Source organism: Amblyomma maculatum, chromosome 4, assembly GCF_055883805.1.
Source record: "Amblyomma maculatum isolate TAMU_Amacu chromosome 4, ASM5588380v1, whole genome shotgun sequence".
NCBI lineage: Eukaryota > Metazoa > Arthropoda > Arachnida > Ixodida > Ixodidae > Amblyomma > Amblyomma maculatum.
Genome location: NC_139347.1, coordinates 9,858,472 through 9,885,134, shown reverse-complemented (window position 1 = coordinate 9,885,134; position 26,663 = coordinate 9,858,472). Strand labels below are relative to the sequence as shown.

Here is a 26,663-nt window from a genome sequence, read left to right as displayed (position 1 = left end):
CGCGGCTGGAGTATTTGCATTTTTTAACGCGACAGCGGAGGATGCCGCTTAACCTGGCGGCGTCGACGTCAGGTCAGGATTGTCATCGCACGTGGAACGGCGCAAATAAAAAGTAAATGAATTGCACCGAAAAGAAAAGGTGAAATGGGGGTGCTTGGATGCCGAGTCCACTACAAGGCCACGCATGCAGGTAGGCTCTTGGTTAAGAGGAGATATATTTACGTCGTGAGGTATTTAACATTATGGGCCAGCTTACGATGACTTGCTAATACGTATTTGTGAGGTTAGAGAGGTGACAATTAAGCGAGCACGTGCCACCTTGCAAGCATGCAAAAGTGACTATTTTTCTGGAGTTTTGAACCAACCACTTAAATTATCACTAGTTTGCTCTGAAGCGCAGATGTTTGCAAAGGCAAACGAAGATGTGGAATGAGAGACGACAAAGATGAGCCATTAACGCTGTGACGATGCATTTGAAAACTGAGCTTTAGAGTCCCTCATATTTTTCTATCGCCTTCCTGGGAGCTTTCCACCAGCCTGTCTCTCGCTCTTTCCGTGTCCTCCTTGTTTGTTTGCTTCTTGTATGCCGGTGTACCTGTCAGTGTGTGTTCGTTGTGTGTTGTACCGGTACGGGCCTGAGTGTGCTTCGCCTGTTCTCCTCGCAGAATGGTTCCGGAGAAGGTTCTGCACATCGCGGCCCGACTCATGAACACGCAAAAGGCCATGACCCATTACTACGGCCGCTCGTAGGCGACACGTCGACGGGGCGTCCGTCCCTCACCGCCTGTACTGCGGAGCTGTGGCTGGCGCCTTCTGCATGTGCGAATCTGCACCTGCACGAGTAGCAGAAAACTCAAGTTGCCTGCTCTGGAGAATGCCGAAGAAACATCGCCTTCTTTCGTGGCTAAAGTCTGCACCTACAACTGCTCGCCAAACGTGCATAGGCGCTCTTCTGTGTCTTGTCCCCTGTGCCTTGTTCACCCACTGCTGCCGTTGTTGCTCTTGTTGTTACCCGGTGCCATTCTATTTGTTTTCTCGGGACATGGTCCCGTTATTTCTGGTTACACAACTGCTGTGTTTGGAGGCAAGCTTATACGTCGCCTTTTTCTCAGGGGCTTGAAAAAAAAATGATTGGGAAGGCTTAGTGAATGCTCCCCCATGCCTTTTACACGCATGCGGTGAGTCGCCGCTTCCTCCCTGTAGCACGCATGCCTTCATTCTTACTCTTTTTCGTCCATGGCGTGGCGCACATTCTTCAACGCATACTCGAGCCATGCACTGTTCGCCGTATTCGAACGGTCTGCACATGCACGATGGACACTTTCGAGATTTTGTCGAAGCACCAAAGAGTTTACCCGCAAGAATAGATAACAAACGCTTAAATGAATTTAACTTTACACTGAAAGGTAATCGGTTCTGGGACATGGTCATTGCAAACTTTAATATCAAAGACAGTCGGTAGTAGATAGGGACAAGAGTTCGGCATTAAGTGCACGCGGATGTATGTGCGAAAGAACTGACCTTTCTAGACATACTCAAGCACTGTCAGGGTCTTTCATATGCTAACTTGGGCGGGTAGACGCTCATCGATTTCAGGGAACCTACTGGGTTTTAGGAGAGGTGCCTGCGTTTAAGCTGTGTTTGCAGCTATAGACCCTTTTGGATAACGCATGAAACCTGTGCGAGCGTGTGTATGTTTGTGTATGCCTACTCCATCTACTGAAGGAGAATTCTAGTTTTGAAAGCTTTTTTTATTGATCCGGATCATGATTCTAGGCGTATAAGTTGAGGGGTGGTTGCAATACTTGGCGCCGGTTAGTTAAGTGTGATCTGTCTCGTTCTTAGGGCATTCTGTGTTTTCCGGTGATTTTGTGGTTGTTATTCTTTTCTTCACTATGTAATGGATGAAGCAGCATTGCCAAGACATAAATTGCACAACGTGCTCTGCGACATTCTGACAGCAAAGTGCGCAATTAATTTGCACAATCATATGCTACGAGAATTAAGAATACGAGACTTACTTCAGTGTTATCTGACTAGCATTTAATATGTGAGATCCGTTGAAGCCCGTGCCATGAAAGAAGGTGGCTATTTTCTAATACCTGCTGGCCTGTCGTATTATATACGAACATCGTAAAGACGGCAAGTTTATTTTATGCTCAAATATGTGCAGTCATAACCGTCGTGGCACTGTGAATGATTGCTAAGGGTGGCATCAACGAAACCATTTTCAAGGCCCCGAAGGATTCTTTTTACAGCTCAGATCCAACAAACCCGTCTAGAACAGACAAGACCGCGACACCTAGGCCTAAGTATTGCGGCGGAGGAAGGCCTAATAGCGCCTTTTGATTTTTTTTTTTTTCTGTCCTTATTGAGTTGCAAAGCGGCGTCTTTTCTTCAGGCAGTTTTTGATTAATTTCTGTGCGGCATTGCTGTTCGCGCCGGGCGCACATACCATTAGCAAATATTTTTTTCCTTGCCCCTCTCTGGCATCCTGATATAATCTCAAGGAGTGCAGTGCTTGACCCAGCAAAGGCTGTGTGATACGGAGTACGCGATGTAACAATTTCCCCGGAGGCAGACGTCCTCGAGAAAGTTGGCTGATGGACGATAGCAGTGTTTCAGGTGAGCCATATGAACGGCTTGTGTCTTGCGGGAACGCAAGTTATCCGTCGTCACCTTGGCGACGACGCAATTATAAACATTCAGTCGGTCCAGCACTACGATGTGGCCATCGTACTTGTTGAGGAACATCTCATACAATTCTCTCTTGCGTGTTGGCATCTAAAGCCAGACAAAATCTCCAGGAGAGTAAGCCACTGCACTATGATGCAGGTCGTAGTATTCTTTCGAGAGGTGTTGAGAGGCCAGAGTAAGTCAACGTTAGGGTACGTAAGTGGGCTATACGACGGGCTTCTTTGGCTCGGCATTGTATCTAGGCAACGGACGCCTCGTCGTTATGGGAAAAGGGAAAGATATGGTATCGAGGAAAACGCGGGGAGCTCCGGCATATAGCAAACAGAAAGGAGGATACCTGGTGACCTCATGATTTACCGTGTTATAAGCGTACGTCACATACGGTAGCATGGCCAGGCGAGTGGTATATAGACAACAAGATTAGTGGGGTTGGTGCGCTCGGTAAGACCTTGGTCTGCGGGTGGTACGGTATGGGGTGCTAGTAGCCTGACCCTCAAAGCAGCCGCATTTCTTCCGCGACATCAGCAGTAAATTGTCGTCCATGTATTATAGCACGGGCTGCGCCGTGGCGCAGAATAACAGAGTGTAGAAGAAACGACGAATCATCGCCAGTCGTTGCGGTAACGAGAGCAGCGGTCTCCGCGCATCTGGTGAGATAGTCTTCGTACACAACCACCAATCGGCGTCCCTCTATAAAGAATTTGGAAGGGACCAAGAAGGTCAATTCCAATCTTTTTAAAATGTGAAGATGGTGGTTTGACGGGCTACAAAGGACCGGCCGGAGTTGTGGTGCGTGCCCTAAGTCATTGGAATTGATTGGAATTTGGTGCGGACTACGACAGAAGCTTAGACGTCCGGATGGGACGTCATCGTGCACAGCGTGCAAAACTTGCGCGCGGAGACTTCTCGAGACGACCAAAAACAGGGTAGCACCATCGACTGCGTAGTTGTTCTTTAACAACATACCATCTTTGACAGTAAATGGCGTTGAATGTGCTCTTCTGCGTCTTCTATAAGGGGCTGCAGTGGGAGGTCGCTACTTATATCTCGCCTAAACGTCGCCTTACTGGGGAACGCCGGCGCGAACGAGGCTAAACACCTTTCGAAACTGTCTTCGTAGTGGACCAATGTAGGAAATAGGTGGCGTGACAAGGAATATGCATCATTGTACCGTTGCCCACCTTTGTACATAAATGCAAAGTTATGTTCTTGTAGGCGCAATGCCCAGCAAACCAGACGCACAGATGAATAAGTTCAATCAGTCAGCGTACAGAATGATGGTCGGTGGCAATAGTGAAGATGCGTTTACATAGTAATGGTCGGAACTTGCGCACTGCGAACACGACTGCAAGACAATGCAATGCTGTGACAGGGTTGGTGGGCTCACATTGGTGGCGTGCGGCTGGCGGAGGCAATAACGCACTTAGCCGCACTATGTAGCTGGACAAGCACTGCCCCAAGACGGACGCCGCTGGCGTCAGTGTAAATCTCCGTCACAGCAGAAGGGTCGAAGGGTCGATATATATATATATATATATATATATATATATATATATATATATATATATATATATATATATATATATATATATATATATATATATATATATATATATATATATATATATATATATATATATATATATATATATATTGTAGGGGGTGTGTTTATTCGGTGAACCCAGATGATTCCAGCCGCTCAGAGGAGACTCGCAGCGAAGCGTCAGGCGTGGCGAAAGAGCAAAGCAGCGAACAACTTCTTCGTCCTTGAGAGCGGCAGCACGCGACGCATGTCAGTGGTTATATCGATGAAGATTACCACACTACAGTTTCCCCCCGGGCAGAGAAGGAGCCATCCTGGCGACTCATGGTGCCGAAAGGACAGACGGAGCGTAGTAGGGCTTGATTCGGTCCACATGAACTATTTCGCGTCCACGGCGACGCAAGTCCGCAGATGGCGTAACGGGCTCAACTACGTAGTTCACAGGAGATGTTTTTTGAAGGACTCGGTATGGACCGTGATACCGAGCAAGAAGCTTCTTTGACAGGCCGGCGGTTGTGGCAGGAACCCAGAGCCACACCAGGGAGTTGGGCGCATATGAAGGCGCCTCACCAGTGTCACGATGGTGTTTTTGTTGCCACTGATTTTCCTTTGTAAGCGAACGAGCGAGCTGACGGCATTCTTCTGCGTACTGGGCGGCGTCCGAGAGTGGCGTTGATTCAGAAACATCAGGGCGGTAGGGAAAAAGCGCGTCCATTGTGCAGGTTGGCTCGCGCCCGTAAAGAAGAAAAAAGGGAGAGAATCCAGTGGTGGTCTGTATCGCAGTGTTGTACGCGTAGGTTACGAAGGGAAGAACGTGGTCCCAGTTGGAATGAGCGTCGTTGACGTACATGGCCAGCATGTCACTGAGAGTACGGTTGAAGCGTTCTGTCAGGCCATTCGTCTGAGGGTGGTAAGAAGTAGCGGTGCGATGAATGATGCGACATTCTTTCAGTAGGGCCTCGAGAGCGTCGCACAAGAAAACGCGTCCGCGGTCACTGAGCAGTTCCTTCGGAGTCCCGTGGCGAAGAATCAAGTTGTTGAGAATGAACAAAGCAACGTCTCTTGCAGAGGCAGAGGGTAACGGTGATGTTTCAGTGTAGCGAGTCAGATGGTCTACTGCCACAATAATCCACCGGTTTCCAGCAGGAGTAGTCGGAAGAGGGCCATAGAGATCTATGCCAACGCGGTCAAACGGACGAGCAGGGCAGGGTAACGGCTGCAACGAAACAGAGGACTTCTGAGGAGTTTTTCGGCGTTGACAAGATTCGCAAGCGCGCACGAAATGTCTTACGAAGCGGTACATTCCACGCCAGTAAAATCGCAGACGTAGGCGCGTGTAGGTTTTCAATACGCCACCGTGAGCACATTGTGGGTCACCATGGTAGGCAGCACAAATGTCGGCACGGAGATGACGCGGGATGACTAGAAGCCACTTCCGTCCATCGAGCAAATAATTGCGGCGATAGAGAAGACCGTCACGAATGGAGAAGTGGTGGGCTTGGCGGACGAGCGCTTTGGATGAATGACCGGGAGTAGGACTTGAGAGAAAATCCAAAAGTGCATTGATCCAGGGGTCATTCCGCTGCTCGGTAGCCATGTCGATAGTTGTAAGAGTCGACAAATCGTAGGCACAGACGTGGTCAGACGAATTATCTCTAGGCAATGGCGAGCGGGAAAGAGCATCCGCGTCCGTATGTTTCAGGCCTGATCGATAAATTACATGAATGTCAAACTCCTGGAGACGAAGAGCCCAGCGAGCAAGGTGACCGGACGGGTCTTTCAGAGAGGCAAGCCAGCACAAAGCGTGGTGATCGGTCACAACGTAAAACGGTCGACCATACACATAAGGACGAAATTTTCCGATAGCCCAAATAATGGCCAAACATTCCCTTTCTGTGACTGAATAATTAGATTCTGCCTTTGTCAATGTTCGGCTGGCGTATGCCACAACATACTCGCTGTAACCAGGCTTACGTTGGGTAAGGACGGCACCAAGCCCAATACCGCTGGCATCAGCGTGGATCTCCGTAGGCGCAGCCGGATCAAAGTGGCGTAGAATGGGCGGCGAAACCAAAAGGCGGCGTAAAGTGTCGAAGGCTTTATCGCAGGCTGGAGTCCAGGCGGAAAGGTCGGAGCTGCCGGCAAGGAGCTGGGTCAGGGGAGCGATGATAGAGGCGAAGTTCAAGATGAAACGTCGAAAATAGGAGCAGAGGCCGATAAAGCTCCGAAGCTGCTTCAGGGAGGTTGGCTTCGGGAACTCTGCAACTGCGCGAAGTTTGGTGGGGTCGGGAAGAATGCCGTCCTTAGAAACTACGTGACCTAAAATTGTGAGTTTTCGAGCGGCAAAGTGGCACTTCTTCAAATTCAGCTGAAGCCCAGCGCCGGCGAGACACGTGAGGACATCCTTTAGGCGGAGAAGGTGAGAAGAAAAGTCGGCAGAAAAAACTACGATGTCGTCCAGATAACAAAGACAGGTCTGCCACTTGAGTCCACGAAGAACAGTGTCCATCAGGCGCTCGAAAGTAGCCGGGGCATTGCAGAGGCCAAAGGGCATAACGTTGAATTCGTATAATCCATCCGGGGTTATAAAGGCAGTTTTCGAGCGGTCATTATCAGCCATCGGTACCTGCCAGTAGCCGGAGCGCAAATCCAAAGAGGAGAAATACTCGGCTCTCTGTAAACAGTCCAAGGCGTCGTCGATTCGCGGCAAAGGATAGACATCTTTGCGCGTGATTTTGTTAAGCCTACGGTAATCGACGCAAAACCGGATGGAACCATCTTTCTTGGTGACCAAAACAACCGGAGAAGCCCATGGACTGTTAGATGGCTGTATGACGCCCCGGCGAAGCATGTCGTCCACGTTGTCAGCAATGACTTGGCGCTCAGAGGCCGACACGCGATAAGGACGCTGTCGTAAAGGTGCGTTTGTACCAGTGTCGATTGCGTGCGTAACGACAGACGTGCGACCTAGAGCAGTGTGAGGAAGGTCGAAGGCAGAAGTGAAGTTCTGTAGAAGAGCAGCGAGTTGATCGCGTTGTGCGGGTGGGAGATCTGCGTCAATAGCTTGTTGAAGAACATCGGGTGGTGTCGAAGCGGTCGCTGTATCGCAAGAGCTGAGCACATTAACGTCTAATGAAGTAGGCGTTGCAGGAAGAGTATTTACAAGCGCGAGATCAAGTTCTTCAATACGACCGAGACACTCGCCGCGTAGCAGGACGGACGGGCACGAAAATGGATTTGAGACGTACATTGCACTAAGGCCATCTTCGAACTTGAGGACAGCAAATGGAAGCAGGAGGCAGGGATGGCGTGAAGCGGCGTCGGAAGGTGTGAAGAAGACAGTCGAACTAATAACGCTTTCACAGGAGAGTGGAACGAGGGCAGCAGAAAATGGAGGAATGTCTGTGTCACTGGCGACGAGGAGTTTTGCAGGCCGGGTAGGGACGTCACACAAGACGGTATCACAAAGAGGTAAAAAGGAAACTTCCGCGCGGGCGCAGTCAATAACGGCATGATGAGTGGAAAGGAAATCGTAGCCCAGGATGATGTCGTGTGAGCAGCGAGACAGTACAATAAACTCAATGGTGTATAAGACGTCTTCGATGAGAACACGGGCCGTGCACGCCGCTGAGGGATGAATGCGCTGTGATGAGGCGGTGCGAAGCGAAAAGTCGGAAAGTGCGGTGGTCACCTTACGAAGACGACGGCAAAGAGCTTCACTGATGACTGATACGGCAGCGCCCGTGTCGACTAGAGCGAGTACTGCGACGCCGTCGACAAACACTTGAATTACGTTAGTGGGAGAACACCGAGGACTTGAAGAGTTCGAACCAAGCGCAGTTCTTGCCCCGGGAACTGCGACTGTTAGTTTCCCTCAACGGTGCCGGTAGAACGTCGGAGTGGGGACGGGGAACGGTGACGAGGGGAAGGTGATCGGCGAGTTGTGTACGTTTGATTGTCACGAGATACAAATTCGGAACTGGGCGGATTTCTCGGCGAGGGCTGGTCTGTATTGTAGGAGTAGTTCCATAGTTCAGGTCGAGAAGGTGGAAGGCGTTGACGGCAAAGGCGTGCGACATGGCCCGGTAGCCCGCAAGAGTAGCAGATTGGCCGGTTGTCCGCGGTACGCCAAGGGTTCGTAGGGCGTTGGCGTACCCTTGGAATAGGGACATGGAATGCAGACCCAGGCAAAGGTGAAGGAAGGTTGGAAGGAGCGGCCTGGTAGGAAAGAGATGCTGATGGCATGAGCGGCCTGGCCGCAACTTGGGCGTAAGTCAGTGGTGCCGTTACTTGCGCCGGCACGGGGCTGGGCGGCAGCACAGGGCTGGGCGGGAGCATGGAGCTGGGCGGAAGGACGTCAGCGATGTGATCTTGAACGGCACGCCGTATGGTAGGGGCCAAAGACGGAGCCATGTCAGGAACAAGGCGGCCACTATCCTGTAACTGAGGGACCAGCGATAGCTGGCGGGCGACCTCTTCTCGAACGAAGGCTTTAATTTGCTGAAGTAAAGGGCTGTCCTCTGATGGGGTAGAACCGCCCAGCGCAAGTGTAGAGATGGCGTCGTCTCTAACATCGGACCGCCGGGTAGAAGCGCGCTTCTTACGAAGCACGTCGTAGCTCTGGCAAAGCTTGATCACGTCACTCACCGTGGCAGGATTTTTTACCCAGAGCATTTGGCACGCGTCGTCAGAGATGCCTTTCATGATGTTCTCGATCTTATCCGCTTCAGTCATTAGCGGATCGACACGCTTGCATAGGTCCACGATGTCCTCTATATAACTAGTGAACGACTCATCGACTTGCTGAGTGCGCTCACGCAAGCGTTGTTCTGCCCGGAGCTTGCGAACAGCAGGGCGGCCGAACACTTCTGCAAAATTCTTTTTAAATACAGACCAAGATGGCAGGTCTGCCTCATGGTTGCGAAACCAGAGGTTCGCCACGTCAGTCAGATAAAAGATTACATTGCTTAGCTTGATAGCGTCGTCCCATCTGTTGTAGCTACTGACGCGCTCATATGCCGCCAACCAATCGTCGACGTCCTGGTCGACTGTGCCACTGAAGAAGCACGGATCACGCTGCCGTAGAGCTCCAGAACACAGCACGGTGGTTGGGAGGGGCGACGATGTCGTGGCAGTGTCGTCCGGCATGCTGGAAGCAGAGAGTAACGTGCGGCTTCTTAGTTCCAGGGTGGACGGGAACGTACCCAGCAGCACCTGCACCAATTGTAGGGGGTGTGTTTATTCGGTGAACCCAGATGATTCCAGCCGCTCAGAGGAGACTCGCAGCGAAGCGTCAGGCGTGGCGAAAGAGCAAAGCAGCGAACAACTTCTTCGTCCTTGAGAGCGGCAGCACGCGACGCATGTCAGTGGTTATATCGATGAAGATTACCACACTACAATATATATATATATATATTGTAAAAAAGAATATGATACAGCACCGACACTACGATGAAGACGCCGATCAGCTGGCGCGCGCAATGAGAGCTCGGACTGTCTTGTTCGAACGAGATTGTGCTTCGCTCTACGATCGTCTTGTGTCACCGGTCGCCGTCTCCAGTCCTTCGAATAACCCCCAATAAACCCCTCTTCAACATATATAAATTAGGAAAAAATGTTATTTTTCAAATGCTCTGACCACGCACTGACGTCGAAGTCATAGCAAGTTAAGACCGTCTTGGCCGTTGTTTTGCCTTCTGCGAACAAAATTATCGAGCACTCTATCGTAACTTCCTGCGCTTGTTGAGTTTCTAAGTTGGAAGCCTGCTACTTTGGCGGGAAAAAATTCTAAACGCCTGAAAAGACGCGGTAGGTTGACAAGGACAAGGTACCACTTAGCTACCCTGCAATGAAGGGCTGGCGACACCTAAAAAACTGTTTTTTTTTTCGTGTTTCATCTCTAAATGACAGTGTAAGTGCTTGACTGTTCGCGCTTAATTGTTTGTCGATGTTTATATTGCTGCTTGGAATTATCTCGTTCACGTGATTTTCATACGCTTATTAAGGTGCATACATTCATTTTTATATTTGAAACCGCACTGTTTTTCTGCCCTGTTGACATCGCGCGCCAAAAGTTCGCACTGTGATAACTAGGTACTATTCCTCTTAAGCGCTAGGCTTCGCAATGGTACACTGAATGCGCACACCTGTGTTATACTGTTGCATTATTTTCTTATAAATACAGCGAAGTTTTCTTTTTATGTCAGTGTTGGTGCAGAAATTTTCAGCGATAAATTGAACTGTGATTGTGGCGCGAATTTTCAGCATGGCTTTTGATACTGAGCGCGCAGGGGACATTCATGCATGCTAACCACATCTGGACGGATGTTCGTTTCAACGCCCCGCCTCATGCCTTAATGATAGAAGATGATGTGCACGCAATCATTTCTCTTTATACGGAATGCATAATGCTACAGATGAGCAACTGGGAACTAAAACTAAAGCATAAATAAAGGGAGCCGCTGAGATCCACCCCAAAGCAACTGCACAGAAACTCTTCTCTGGCTTCTAATCGACGAATAGCTTTGACATGTTGCACTATAACCACAATATGTCGGAAGTCTCGAAAGCGGGCGGCCTTTCATTAAGCTACAGTGCATGGTGCTGTCTGTATAACGACATCAACTACATGTAGTCGGCAGAATTCATGACGAGAAAGGGGGGGGGGGGGGGGGACCTCTTCGCTTGTATCCATTTTTATGAAGGCCAATATGAATGTTAATGCTGGTGCACTGTTGTAGCCTCCCATATTTTCCATGCCCGGTCATCCGTTTCGGCGCGCCGGTTCAAAATTGTTATCTAGAAGTCGTGGTTGCGAGCGCCGCTTAGCGAGATGCGCCTGAAACTAGGTGTTTCCTACAGTCAAGTGATTTTGTAGCGAGAGCTACCACTGCGCCAGCCTCTTCGCCTCTTCGCCGTGATCGCACTTTCGTTGTGGTCGCACCTTGGTCGTGATTATACTGACCTTGAGTCGTTGCCTAGCAACCAATAGAAGAAGAAGAAGAGGAGGAGGAAGAGGAGGAGGTAGTGGGAGGCTGTAGCTGGCAGCTGACATGGCCGAGCATTAACTGGACATAGGCAGGAATGGTTTTGGCGGGAGCTGCCAACTCGGGCCTCTCCTTTCGTATGGGAGGGTGATATCAAATTCAGCCTGCCAAAACCTTTGCATTCACGTTATCCCTAGGCCACGCAGGCACGTTCATACGGCTCGGTTAAAGGAGGGCTTTATATGTTGGCTGGTAGCTTACGCTATCGCGTCATCGCGAAGGTGGGAGTAAAAACAGAGAGAAAGAGGTGCCGTAGTGGAGGGCTTCTGCGCAACAGACGCTTTCGCCTCATCGCACTTTAGAGGTCAAAACTACCCCCTATGGCATAAATAAAGCTGAAACCATAGAGTAAACTAGTACGTGCAAAAGTCTTGTCTTTACTTTCAAGCCGAACCTAAGCGTAGCCATGCAGATTGCTCTCGCGTAACTGCAGGTTTAACCAGAAGCTAAACCACAGCTAACTTTTTTTCGCCATGAGGCGCTACCGTTTCATGCCTTACGCTTCCACCTGCGCGACGAGTTGCGCTTGTGATTGTTAGAATGCGACGTGCGCTTCATTGCGGAGAAGCGCCTCACTCATTCATTCATCACAGCGAGCACCTAGTTTTGTCGCTCGACGCGAAGTGGTGCTCGCAACCAGGCCTCCCACTGGGCTGCTTAAAACTTGGCGGTAGAGGCGATCACAAAGCGCCGTGATGCACATTAAGTTAGCTTTCTACGCACAGCGCGGTCGAGGAGCAGCACTAGCACTCGAGGGACCTTTTTCTACGGAGCGCTTGGCACAAGCGCAGAACTGTGTGCTTATATATCATGTTCGAGTGTTAAAGTTTTTAGGTGGCAAGCACGTTAGTTTATAGTCCTGCGCTTTGAATTCTGCCTTCAGGAGCTCTAGAGAACGATTTATACTTTCTCCCTGCAGTGCGCGTAGCCGAGATTGTAGCAAGGTAGAAAGCACTTCTTCCCAGTGAGCGCATAATTATGTTTTCCTTGCCTCAGCCAAAACTCAAAATATTCAAAAAAGCTAGCAGATCAAGCTACTAAATTGCAGTTGCAGCCGAAGAGAATGCGCTAATCGATGTTCTCCTGTCAGTCGAGTTGTCGATCATGTAACCAGCGATTGTTCTTGGCGACATGAAGACATAAAGTTACTAAGCGGGTCTTTGTCAAATAAGTTAACCTACCACTGGGGTCTTTTGAGGTGCCGCCCGCATCGCTTGTCGAGCAGGCGACCGGTGTCTCTGTGTTAAGAAATTAGGAAATTTGGACTGTAAGAAGCAGCACGAAATATGCTTGCTTAACATTAGGCGTGTGACTAAGTAAAACAGGCGTATTTAAATGTTGCGGGGTTTTACTGCTAACACAGATCGCGTAATTTCAGCCGGCTTGCCGTTTCTCCGTAGGAACGCCAGCAAAAAGGAGGAATCTATAGTCCTCTAAACAACCTGCTTCTAGGGCCAGGAAACTTCCATAGAAGCATTGTCCCCCGTTTGAGACGCTACCGCCAAATCATTTCATAGCGGTCGGAGGAAAGTTCCTTGAATCATTGTAAAGGGCCTTCGTCTTCGATCGCGATTCGAACCACCATTGGCGGAAAAGGAGTGCTTCCCGATGTCGGCGGTTGAGACAAGCGTGAACAGAGAATCATTCCTTCCTTCAGTCGCAGAAGTAGTTGAAACCTAAACTGGCCGGAGTTTCCTAACCCTGCCACCAGTGGCTGCTGTCTCACCGCAGGGCGCCGACGGAGCACTTCCACCTTGAACGCGACGGTAGGCATACTTTGACCTCGGCGCCATGCATGACCGGGTATGGATAGTATATAGGAGGCTATGAATGGGACCAACAATACAACTTGGGAAACGTGCACGTTTTGTAAATGTGCAATCAGGGTCACCCTGCTGGTAAAGCGTTTATTATCCGCTATAACTGCGCCTTTTCTGGATTTTGCGCAGATCGTTTGCTCAACATCTTGTTTTATCTCCAATTCAAGCGCTTCAGACCAATATAAACGGGTACAGTATACAGAAACGGCATTGACTGTGTTGATGAGATTATGCCTACCCAGTTTATTATTACTTTGTACCCATTTTAGCGGGGATGAAGCGCTGTCAGGCTGTCGATGCGTTTCTTTCAATGCTCAAAGTATTGGAATGTGGGATGCGCACATGTCGCAACTTCGACAGAGTAGTAAAGCTGCACTTCCATGACATATGAGCACTGTACACTCGTGGTTTTCTGAGGAGTATTTTTTTACAGGGCATTTTTCAGCTGTCCTTTTTAGGCACGTTGCTACTTTACACTTGTTGTGCACCTTTTGAAAGAATGACATTAAACTGTTGTTATACAACTCTGTCTTTCAGTGTCATAAGTATACCGTATATAGTTGCAAACATAACAACTGGACCACTCTTTTTCTACGTGGTCAATGGTAACGTGAGAGGGAGAGAGAGAGACTTTATTTTACAGAGGAATTCGGGATCTCTTAGGCCCCCTGGGTCCCCGCACGACCCCACTACACTTAAAAGTTCACGCCTAATAGGTCCATGACGCTGACGATCTTCTGCTTTACCAGATCCGTGAGCGTAGTGAGGTCTCCCAGTCCTCCCCTGTTTGGAGTGGCATCGGCCGGCCGGGTGGAGGCGAGGCCGGACAGGCCAGGAAGATATGTATTAGGTCTGCCTTCTGTGCACTGCACAGAGGGCAGGAAGGTGGGATGAGTCGGTAGTGAGAGGATGAGTCGGTAGTGGTATGGTCCGCGTTTGCAGACGGTGCCATAAGTGCTGCTGTCGGGTAGTGAGGGAAGAGTCGGGAGGTGGGTATATTTGTCTTTCGGCGCGAGCATTCGCAATGAGTTTATTTATTTATTTATTTTACATATTGCAGGCCGTGAGGCCCAAGTAGTAGTGAATTAAAAACAAATAATTACAATGAGCGGTAATACCGAAATGCGAACAAAACAGCACTAACAGTAGGAAATGCAAATGATATTAGCAGAGCATGAAATAATACTAAACATTGTCATTTATCAGGTTAAGAGACTGTATAGGCAGGAGGTTGGCAAGCTGTTCTAATCACTGATGGTCTACGGAAAGAAATAGCGTTGAAATAAGCTAGTCTTAGCAAAGTACGGGATCAGAGGAAGAGGGTGGGAGTGTCGGGTTTGTCTGGTGTTCGCTAGTATCAGGTACGGTGAAGAATTTATTCCAAGTTTATGATTAAATAATAAAAATAAAAAATTTCACTCGAAGAAATTTTCGCCGGGACTGAAGGGTAGGTATTGAATTCGATTGCATTAGAGCAGCGACAGAGACAGTTCGACTGTACTGCGAAAACATGAATTGGAAAGCTTTTCTTTGGATTCGCTCTAGTGCGTTTATGTTGGTGATATTATACGGGTCCCATACATTACAGGCATACTCTAATTTAGTCCTTATAAAGGTTTCATAAGCTAATCTTTTCACTTGTACAGGTGCATCCAATAGTTTATGGCGCAACAAGCGAAGTTTTCGAAAGGATGACGAGCAAGTGTTAGAGATGTGCTTGTTTCAGCATAAGTTGCTTGTTAATGTCACACCAAGATATTTGTATTCGCTATTGTGTGAGGTCCGCCTGTGCCTCGTTTCTAGATCCTCGGTCTGAAGAATTGGCGGCCTCATTGCCGGGGTTTCCAGAGTGCGCGGGCACCCAGATGAGCTCAGTGCTTGCAGGAGGAGGAGGGGGGGGGGGGGGGGGGGTCGCGAGCAGCATAATGCAGCTGCTAATTTTTCGTTAAAGGGTTCACGACTGTCGTCCCGACGAACTTGGTGTTCCTTGTGATGCTTTAGGCATACAGAGTAGAATGCAATGCTGTTCAAATTTGCTATTATTATGTATGTAAAGCCACCTCAGTGGCACCCAAGGCCTGTGTGATTGGTTGTCAGTGGCTAAGACAGTGGCTCAGGCAAGGATGCACTGTTGCTGGAAATAAAACCGCTCGAAGCTACCTCGGTGGGACAAGCTAGCCGATCAAATGGACGCAGTACTGGCGCGGTACTGGCTGAATTCCAGTAGCTCAGCCAGTTAACCAAGTCACCTGGGAAAGCCAATTTCAAATTCAATCGCTTAATGGGCATGAACGCTAATGCGAAATCAGCAGACGGATGAGTGTTCAGTGAGACGAAACGATAGTATTACGAATGTACCTGGTATTATTAATGGGTTCTAGCAAGTTGAAGAACTCGGCTTGCTAATGGAAGCGAAGCTTTCTCGTTGAGAAATTCTCGTCTTCGATTCCAACGTGGTGCTCCTTTTCTTTTCTCTTTTTAATCTTACACGTTATCCTAATGCTCGGAGAAAAGCGCCCAACCGCCCACGTGTTTAAAAAAAAAAGAATTACAAGAGTTCAACGCTGCTGAACCAAATATTGAGCGAAAGCATTAGCTGCGGGTGACCGAGCGTTCTTCTTCTCTTTTTCTTCTTCCTCAGCCCACATATAAATCCCCGCTTTAACTAACCGATATGAACGTGCATTAGTGGCCTATAGGGGTAAAGTGAATGCCAGGGTCCTAGCAGGCTGATTCTGACATAACCGTTCTATGTGATACGAGATACCCAGGTTGGCAGCTCCTGCCAACTGAGCCGCAGCTCCGACCGCGCCACGCCGATCGCTTGAATTGGGAGCCCATCTCTCGCTCTTTTGTCACGTGGGATGTGACGTCATAGCGTCACGTGGGTAAGACGTGGGTAAGACGTGGCAACCGCCGCGCTACGCTGAAGGCTCGAAACCTAGAGTGGTATTGCTTTCCAATAAAAATCCGGAAGTATTTCGGTATGGTTTGCTTTATGGGGTTCAACGTTTCAAAGTGACTGAGGCTATGAGAGTTGCGGTAGTGCAGGACTTCGGAAATTTAGACAACCTGGATCCTTTAGCGTGCACTGACATCGCAGAGCACAAGGGCGCCTAAGTTTTCGCTTCCATCGAAAAGCAGCCGCCGCTGCCGGGATTCGATCCCGCATCCCTGGTCATAGCAGTCGAGCGCCGTGATCACTGCACCACCGCAGCGGGGAGGAAACGCTTTTAGTTTAAAGGGCAATTCGACCTTACTTGACAGCTCACACATAAATCAAATCGCAAACTGGCAATTTTGGAGCAGTGTGAGAAGGTGCGCTGTGCTGTCGTACTGCAAGACTTTGTTTCAGAACTGCTCTGTCGGGCAACCGTAAATCTCCACTGAAAAACCTCCCCTGTTCTCTTTTTTCACATTTGGGGCCAGGCGCTACTTTATCATCTGTATTGGATAGCTGCACGAGAAGCCTATGCCAGCCGTGGCATTGGGCGCAACTATGCCGGATGCGCGTAACGACAGTGCAAGTATGCAGAAGGAAGAAGTCGTATATGCGCTGTCCGGTGACCCTGTGCGGGTGTCGGCACAGGAGGTACATCGGCGAGGGCGGACGATGAGGTCGACGCGGCATCTTTGTATTCTACTCCTCACCAAGGTTCTTCACTTCATTTTCATCAACGCGCTCCGACTTCCCGATGACTCCAGGTGCCGGAAGGTGGGCGCGTGTGGTCGATGATGTCTTACACTCTCTCAGCGCAAAAGCGAAATTTCATATGCGAGATTCCCTTCTGGCTTTTCCCGCCACTTATCTTGCGCCGAAAGCCGCCGGGGTGGTTACGGCGCTCGACTAATGTGCCCAAGGACGCGGGATCGAATCCCGGCCTCGGCGGCCGCTTTTTGACGGAGGCGGAAAACAAGGCGCCCGTGTGCTGTGCGATGTCAGTGCATGATAAAGAACCCCAGGTGGCCGAAATTTCCGGAGTCCTCCACTACGGCGTCCCTCATAGCCTCAGTCGCTTTGGGACGTTAAATCCCACAAACCAAAGCAAACTTATCTTACGCCGATGTTTCTGTGGTGGCAGAGAATTGTTTGTTTTCAGACAGGTCGCTTTCACCTTTCCTTAACTAAAGATAAAGCGCACAGGAAACACACACAAGAGAAGCAGACACAGGACACGCGCTAACGCGTGTCCTGTGTCTGCTTCTTTTGTGTGTGTTTCCTGTGCGCTTTATCTTTAATCAAGCAATGCACCATCTAGCCCAATTTCAAGTTTTGTTAAACTACCTTTCCTTAAAGGTACAGTTGATAAACACATGCTTTTTGTTCATATTTTTTCTCAGCGGGCCTTTTCTATGCACATGGTGTCGCACATGCTGTTACATATCACATGAAAAAAGACGAAGACAGGAGTAACGCACGGAAACGCCACCCAGTTTTTGCAAAGTCTGCACATCCAGCATTACCACGTACCGCTAGCTTCCAGTGCGCATGCCCAAATGGCTCCGACGCAGCACATTTGCCCAGAGCCAGCCTGCACATGCTTCCTGAAGGCCGTCTGCGCATGCGCGTTGGTGGCTTATGGTAAGAGGCAACTCTGGTGTTATAGACTTTTTCATCAGGTTCGAACAGGTGTCAAAGCACTTACTGCTTGTACGGTTGAGAGCAGGTGCAGGTAGCTAGCGCTGTAACTTCCGCCAATCTAACACCAGGTGCATACAACTGTCCACCAAGCGATATGATGGTGGCCAGAGAGCGCTTGTCATTGATCTCTATGCGCTGGGCTAGAACTGCGTTTTTTGTTTGTTTTTGGCGTCGACGTGAGATAAGTATCGTCGTCCACTACAAAGTGAGTGCGTTCGGTGACGCTGCTCATACCTTTACGCATTTTTCACTGGTGTGCATTATGAGTGTAACATGAATTTCAAGCTTGCAAAGTAAAACAACCCCTTATCATATGCAGATTAGCGGAGGAAGCTATACAATTTTCGCCCCTCAGAAGCAAAACTACGTGATACAAAGGAACAGCTGTTCTTTAGGCCGAGTAGAAGGAAATGTTTGCAATACTAGCGAGCGCGTTTAGGTGCTAGTATTAATATGTTTATTTATGTGGAATGGGCGTAATTATTTTTACTTGTAGCTTTAAAATGGGCGATGGTTTCAGCGAATGTATTCGTTTTTGTTTGTTAGCCGCCTTTGATCACGTCACTCATGATGCGCACTTGTGTGCGTGTGGACAAGAACAGATTGCAAATACAGGTAATTTAGCATGGGCTAAATAGCAAAGAGCAGCAAAATGCGCACCTGTCAGCCGTGTCCTGCCAGACACGCTACATAGGTGAAGAAGGAAAGGAATGTGCCCGAGTGGTGGCAGAGAAGGAAGAGAAAGCCTCTTCTCCTTTACCCCTTCATAGCACGTTCAAAGGAAATTCTATTAAGTCGTATGATACGTGTCTTGGTTTAAGAGTTGCTGCCCTGCATATAATGCAGATAAAAACTCAATTGCATTCTTTTTTTTTTACTGGCCTTGTGTAGTTATAGTGGCGAACGGAAGCCGAACGCGATATGACAGATCTAATCCTGCTTTTCATCCGTACTCGCAATAAGCACACCGCAGCGCTTTTCTTTTTCGCTTTGCGGAGTATTCCTAATTTCTTATAAATGCCAATTGCGGAACTTCTCGTACCTTCTGTGTTTAAAAAACCTGTTATATGGCCGGTTTAGTTATAGCTGTAAGTTTTCGTGTGAGATTCAAGGCGCTCACTTAACCTGCTGTTAGCCGATTCTTCCTTGCGCGCGTGCGGAGTGCACGTATTGCGCTGATTGCTTGTGGACGGACATTGAAGATTGCATCACTACGATTTGCTGCTGGGGCATCCGGGAATCTTAGCTGTCGCTGGTAAACGCCCACGAGTAGAGCACGTGCGCAGCTGCTCACCCCTTCTCGCTTTCTTTTCTGGCTGCTGTGCAGGATGTTTCCTGTCCGCGCGATAGTGGCCCTGTCCCGCGGTCTCGGCGGATTCGAAGTCATGGACAAGTTCACCGGCAGAGGCATCGCCGCAAAGGCGTGAGACCAGCAGCAGCGGCAGCATCTCAGCTGGGACAAGTGGCAACATCTTCCAGTGCTGTGCTTTTCCGTCCTATCTTTGCTTGATTTCTTTAGACCCTCCTTTCTCGCATCCTGTCTTTATGTCACACAGGAGACAGACCATTCTTTTGTTTACATTGGGCACACAAGCTTACACTTTGTTCGCTGGTGCACATGCACCAGCGCAGTGTCGTGTGTCAGCGGAAACTATTTGATTACTTCATTCACGGGAGAAACCACTGTTCTGCTCACCACTGAATTTCGAGTAGCTTCGCTGACAATAGTGCCCAATGTGAACAGAAATGCTCACTCTTGTTTTATTTGCATGACTGAGGCAATGGGAAGAAGAGCAGCTTTTAGTGATCAGTGATTTACAGTGCCGCATGAAGAACCGAAACCGAAAAACTTCTGATGACTGAACTGAACTACGTTGTAGCTTGCAGAGCAATGCACTAGACCGTGCTCCAAAACTGCCGCCACCGTTTACCTTGACACTGCATTTTAGAAAGATGGTGCATAATGTATACTTTTGTACCTAATGTATAGCTAAATTAAAAAAGGATACTGCGCTAATGGTAGTCAGTAATGTCTAAAGCGGCCCTGAAATGTGAGAATTTCACGCATATAGTTTGATTGCAAACCCTTTTTATGTTTATTTAAGAAACGAAAAACGCGCGTTTAATGCTGTTTGAAAAGAGGGGTCATGGTGTTTTACAATGTGCAACATGCCGTGGTAGTACTTCGCAATTTTACATGGTCGAAAGCTGCTTTTCACATGCGTTGCAGAAAATTCTTCCGTGAACCTTTTGTATAAAATGATGCTGGTCGCGGGAATGTGGCGGCAGTTACAACAGCGCGAGGTTTCGTGCTTGTCTAAAAGATGGAGCAAATCAATGTCAGACCATGCGAATTTACTTGCCTGAAAATGTAGCCGCTGTTCCTAGTGAATCTGGCCGGTGAATCGCAAGAATACTGCTGCTCGTCACTTGAGTTGGGAGGCTGAAACACATTTAGGATCGATGACTATGTTCTGGTCAAGCTTGTACACGTCTTGAGTTTGGTGCTTTAAATGAGTTTATGTCTCCCTAACATCCAACATCGTTTCAGCCTCCCTACATCGCGACCAGGAAGCATATACTCTGAGTGGTTTGACTAGCCTTTGCTCATCCGTATATATTTCGTTTTTTTTTTTTTCTTATGCAGAATTGCAGCCACAGTAGCATGTCAGTCGCTGGTTGCGAAGTGCACGACGTGTCAGTTACAACGTTTGAAAACTTTACCTTAATTAAGTTTGGTGAACACCATCGTTACGGGTGCTGTACCATGCTTTTCCTGTCATGCGAAAATGCTAGAGCCTAGCACGATACTTCAAAACATTCAATGAGAATAGGAGATAACGTTTTGATGGGGTTAAATGGCACCTAATTACTAATTTAAATCGTGCTTAAACCAAACGAAAGATCCTTCTTGAGTCGTGCCACGTTGCAAGTTTTGCGCATGCAGCGCGAGCTAAAGACAATGAAAAAAGAAGACTTCATGGTGTACATGTAGTGCCTTCGGCACACTTTCGCGTTTACTCCGAGGGAAGTGCTTTCTAGATTTTATTCAATGCGCCCTTAATTCGACCTATTTTATGGGCTAAAAGCCCCGCGTGGTGCCCTGAAAGTGAGTATTCTTGTTCCTTCATGTTCTACTAAGCACTTCCCCGCAGACTTGCATGACAAGGTCACACAAATGACAATTCGAGAGCAAAGTCCCAAAAGGGTTTTTTTTTTTTTTTTTTTTTTTTTTTTTAATAGGGGCACTTCCTTTTCATTTTCTATGTTCATTCTCCTGTACATAGTGGTCTTACACAGCATTAAAGAAAAGTTTACAGAGTGTTGAATAAAGCTGCATAGTTGGGTTGCTATTTGCGCTGTGTGAGTTCTCGTCGGGGAACCAGCACTGCCTGTCCACCTGCCGGCGGCGCTCTGCACATCTGCGCTGGTAGACAAGGTGTCAATAGATTGTGAAAAAAAAAAAAAAAGAAAGCCTGCAAATTGAACACGTCATAGTACCCGTCGACTTTTCTGCCCTTCAGACAGACCTACTTGCACGAGCAGGTATTAAAGGTAAATACGCTTTTCGATCTGTTATTTCCCTCGCTCACCGAATATGCTTCCGTCATGCTAAGGAAGCGCATGCTCTCCTTTCTGTGGTCACATACGTTTCTGTTCTTCATCTTGGTGTCCTAGTCGTTGTTGCAGAATACTTGCGGAGCTCTTATTTAACATTAAATAAGTGTTCGCGCCAGAATTTCATGTCTGCGTTTTATTTTTTTGCTCCTGTTTGAAAAAGATTATGCTTTCTTCAGTGCCTTTCGTTAGAAGAGCATCCTAACAAACGGCATGCGGGGAGTGCTATCATAACATGCATCGAATGCAATTCCGCACTGCAAATTACCTAGAAGTGGACATCGCTTAGACGCAGCATCGAACACTCCGAAGCGGTATTCTGGGCTCAATCTGAATGGAAGCGCACAGCCAGCTGATAAACAAGGTAAGAAATAGAGTTGCAGTCGTGGATGCTCAAGGAATGAGAGGTCCTTGTACTCTCTGTACCAAGAATGGTGACAGTACCCCCAACGGGAAACGAAAGAGTCTCCAGGCGTCCGTGGTCACAAAACCGCATATGGTACATTCTTAAAAGCGGCCATTATTCTATCAACACATATAAAAATAGGCGCCTGCGCTGGAAAGTGATGCTTTTCGCAAACGACATACTCCAGCTACACCACTAAATCCCGTGGCACCCACTCCTGTCTGTGGCTACCTATACCAAAGACGCAAAAAAGATATTTATACTCACTATTGCGCTGGACGAACGATGCGGCAGGAATATCTTTAAAGGAAGGTTTTTCCAAAGAAATGCAGTTTGTGAGGAGCGAGGGGAGAAATGTTCAGAGCATACAGAAGGTTCAGTATTCACTTTTGCTCAGTGCAAAAAATAATGACGGCCGACTTAGCGTGGTTATGCCAAAGTGGAAATGCGTGAGCTAGCACTTCGGTTTTCACTTCGGTTTCGATCCTGTTTGCTTTAAAAGCCCCACGAAGTGGGCCAGATTCTGATACATCGTTTACTTGTGGGGCGAGTGCGTGATATTATACAATACTATTATCTGCATTCTCACTGGAATCGTCTAAGCATCCGACGCGTGGCAAAAATTCAGTTTTACATTTTTTTCTCGGCGCTAGCAAGTGAGTACTCATGACTGCCGTAGGAATTCAATGGAGTGCGTTTTTGAAATTGTGAGGCTGGAGAAAATTGCAATTCCGAAGTTTTTCCACCGCTCACAAAATTAAGTGACCCACGCCGCTTAATTAGAAAACCAATCAGGTGCCTTTTTTGAAAATTCATAACAAAAAATTAGAAACCTGCAGAGTAAATATCTACAGACATATTGATTGTTATCTTGATGCTAAGCAATAAGCGAAAAAGTACGTTCAAAATCTCTTTCCGAGAAAATGTCCGAAATGGTATGGTGGTATGACATGGTGCCATGGATACGCGCATTCCGGTGCACTGCTTTGAGACGAACACCTTCACTCCATGCTGGCTGGTCCGCAGCTCATATCTCGGATATCGTGAGGTGTACAAGACCGTACGCTCTTAGGGGAGACACGCCAGCACGTGGCCGCTCTCTTCAGAGCGTCAGCGCGTCCAACACGACCGCGCAACTAAACGAAATGACAGCACATTCCAAGCCCCACCCTCTCTTTTCTTTGCTCCGACATACCGCCATTTCAGAAGGCTTTGAATAGAGCGGACACTTCACGTGTTCACCCTATGCGTAGACGACCCTGTACAACCAGAAAAGTTCGTTCGGGATCGCGAGAGAAACTGCGAATTACGGCACGGAGACACACACACACACACACACACACACACACACACACACACACACACACACACACACACACACACACACACACACACACACACACACACACACACACACACACACACACACACACACACACACACACACACACACACACACACACACACACACACACACACACACACACACACACACACACACACACACACACACACACACACACACACACACACACACACACACACACACACACACACACACACACACACACACACACACACACACACACACACACACACACACACACACACACACACACACACACACACACACACACACACACACACACACACACATGCGCGCGCGCGCGCGCACTAAAATGTTATAAATTTCTCCCCAGTACCATACAATGCTCGATTAGAGGAAGTATTCGGAAATCTGGACGGGGAATAGTTGTGGGAAAAGGTTGATGGAGAATACAGCTCAGTAGTCGGCAATCCTTGTTAAGTAGCTCAGGACATGAACTGTAAACGATGATCAATGACCTAGACCTGCCGTGGTGGTGCAGTGGTTAGGGCGATCAACTGTTGCGCACAAGGATTCAAGATCGAATCCAAGCCGCGGCGGCCGCTTTTCGAGGCGAAAAGTAAGGCTCCCGTGTGCTTTGCGACGACAATGTACGCTTCTGGAGTGTTCGATGCCCCTCACCCTTCCATCTGAATCTGTGTTGGTAGCTCCTGCCAGGTCGGTCGCATCACGTGGTCGCGCGACCCCACGATCTGACGAAGACCGACCACGTCAGCTACTGCATACCAACTTCGAGAGCCACGCCCGCGTTTTTCCACTGTCAACGTCGACAACGCCACCGCCTGATTTTCTGGAGAACGAAGCCTCTGATGGTATTATATTAAAATTAATATGCGGAGATAGATAGATGTATATATTGAAAGGAAAATGCAGAGAGGTTGGCCGGAATAATTCAAATCTGGCGTGCTACTCTGCACTGGGGACGGGGGAGGATAGAAGAAAGAAGGTCATGATGGGTGACGATGTGGAAGAAGGCATATGAAATACATATACAGACACAGTAGCTTGTTTTACAAGCGCGAATCAAGTCCGCTGGCGCTCAAATAATGGCAAAGAGCGCGCACTGCCTGGACGCCCTTCCCCTTGTCCTGCCAAGCGCCCAGCAGCAGTTCCTCCGACAGAGGCCTCTTGTCTAAACGCTTCAAGGAAGCCGCTAGCACACTTCTTTCGCGCGCATACGCTGGACACACCAATAATATATGCTCCACAGTTTCTGGGATGCCACAAGTTGAACATTCCGGCGAGTCCATCTGTCCAATTAAATGTAAGTACTTGTGCGTGAAAGCCACGTTTAAACGAAGTCTATGTAGTAAGCATGCCTGATGACGCGGAATATCACGCTGAACATAAAATTTTAATGTTTGATCGAGCTTTCTTAGACGAATGTGTCGGGCGTCTGGCTGGGCCCAGTAAGCTGCTGTAGCATTATTCACACAACTCGTAAGAAGGCACGTCGTGTCACCTCTTGAAAAAGGCACAGCTGTTTGGAGGCCATTGATGAGTGCGCTTTTCGCTTCAACATCGGCCTGTTCATTCCCATGGAGCCCGCAGTGGGCAGGGATCCATTGAAACATTATCCTGTGGCTTTGCAGCTGGGCAGATGTGAGTAGCTTCATAATGTTTAGTGCCAGGGACTGATAGGCAGTGTGGCGTAAGAAGTTTTCCAAAATTTATAATGCAGTTTTTGGGTCCGTGCATATACACCATTTTTGAGGTGGTTCCCCACATATGTAGCGAATAGCTGCAGCGAATAGAATGCAGAGTCGTTTTCTGAGTTGGTATGACCACAGCTGCAGCGGATGCCTGTATTGACACAGATCCATCGGTGTATACGTGAATATAATGAGGATATTCTGACCAGATGTGTGCCAGAGTAAGTTGTTTGAGTCCACTAATTGGCACCACTGATTTCTTTAGTATTCCGGGAACACGAAGGTGCACCAAAGGTTTATCCATCGTCCAAGGTGGTTGGGCGGGACGATATGGAAGGGCATATCCTGTCGGTACTTGCGACTGATGGCAGCGGAGTGCACTTGCAAAACTGCAGTCCGGCCTTTCATCCAGAATCTTGCTGAGCGGGTGAAAACTGTGTCTTGTAAGTGCTCGTAAATATACACGAAGTGGTTCAAATATTGGGCGAGCATGTGCCTCTTCAATTGTACCTTTGTTAGAGGTGCATCTAGGCAGTCCAAGGCATATTTTCAGTGCCTGCGATGGCGTAGCGCAGCGGTGGCGTAGCGGTAGAACATCCGCCTCGCATGCAAGAGGACCGGGGTTCAAATCCCAGTGCCGCGCAATTCTCCACCGGATGAAAAAAAAAAAACAAATCCGCGTGTCGATGGAATTGCATAAAACAGGTTTGGGGTGCGACCTGATGCCGGTGAACACCTCCGGCAACGCACTCCCTCACCAGAACAGGAGTTGGCCACCCTGGTGCAGTAATTGGCCGCAACCTCCTATGATAAGCTCCATAAACCCCCGGCCCTCAGTCACCAGCGGCTGCGGAACAACTTACCACGGCGGCGGTCAGACCTGTGACGCAGCAGGGGGTGCTAAGAAAGCCTGGCTCCGCTGGACAGGCCGCCATTGGAAACTGACCCTCGCAACGTTTAATGCTAGAACCCTAGCTAGTGAAGCTAGCTTAGCAGTGCTGTTAGAGGAACTAGAGGGCATGAAATGGGATGTCATAGGGCTTAGTGAGGCTAGGAGGCCGAATGAGGCATATACTGTACTGAAGGATGGGCATGTACTGTGTTATCGAGGCTTACCAGAGAGGCGACAACTAGAAGTAGGTATCCTTGTCAATGAGTATATAGCGGGTACTATAGATGAATTTTATAGTATTAATGAGAGGGTAGCAGGCATCGCAATTAGGCTTAATAAGCGGTATAAACTGAAGGTTGTACAGGCCTATGCACCTACATGTAGTTATGATGACCAGGCAGTTGAAAGCTTCTATGAAGATGTAGAATCGGCAATGCGAAAAGTAAAGACGCAGTATACTGTACTAATGGGCGATTTCAATGCCAAGGTAGGGAAAAAACAGGCAGGAGACAAGGCAGTAGGTGACTATGGCATTGGTTCTAGGAATGGCAGGGGGGAGTTACTAGTTGAGTTTGCAGAGCGCAATAACTTACGAATCATGAATACCTTCTTCAGCAAACGGAAGAACCGCAAATGGACATGGAAAAGTCCTAACGGAGAGACTAAAAATGAAATCGACTTCATAATGTGTTCAACCCCCGCCATTATGCAAGATGTAGAGGTAATCGGGAAAGTGCGATGCAGTGACCACAGGATGGCGAGGTCTCGAATTAGCCTAAATCTGAAGAAGGAACGCAACAGATTAGTAAGAAAGAAACCCATCAACGAATTAGCGGTGAGGGGGAGGGCAGAAGAGTTCAGGATCTCGCTACAGAATAGGTTTTCAGCTCTAACTGAGGATGGCGACATTACCCTAGAGGCAAGGAACAATAATTTCAGAGATATCATTACTGAGTGCGC

The 26,663-nt window shown here is 48.4% G+C and overlaps 1 protein-coding gene across 2 annotated transcripts in view; it reads left to right on the top strand.

Moving 5' to 3' along the window:
• LOC146190269 (epidermal retinol dehydrogenase 2-like) overlaps positions 1–21,554 on the top strand; it is a 98,024-nt gene extending 76,470 nt beyond the window's left edge. Inside the window, exon 3 of one of the 2 annotated variants that reach the window (XM_084600721.1) lies at positions 19,076–21,554. In XM_084600721.1, the coding sequence (XP_084456847.1) occupies positions 19,076–19,175 (100 nt within the window). In that variant the 3' untranslated portion in view covers positions 19,176–21,554. Of the gene's footprint in view, positions 1–665; positions 4,202–19,075 lie in introns of those variants that run through there. The other variant, XM_084600722.1, reaches the window with a different exon arrangement.
• Positions 21,555–26,663: the final 5,109 nt, after the last annotated feature.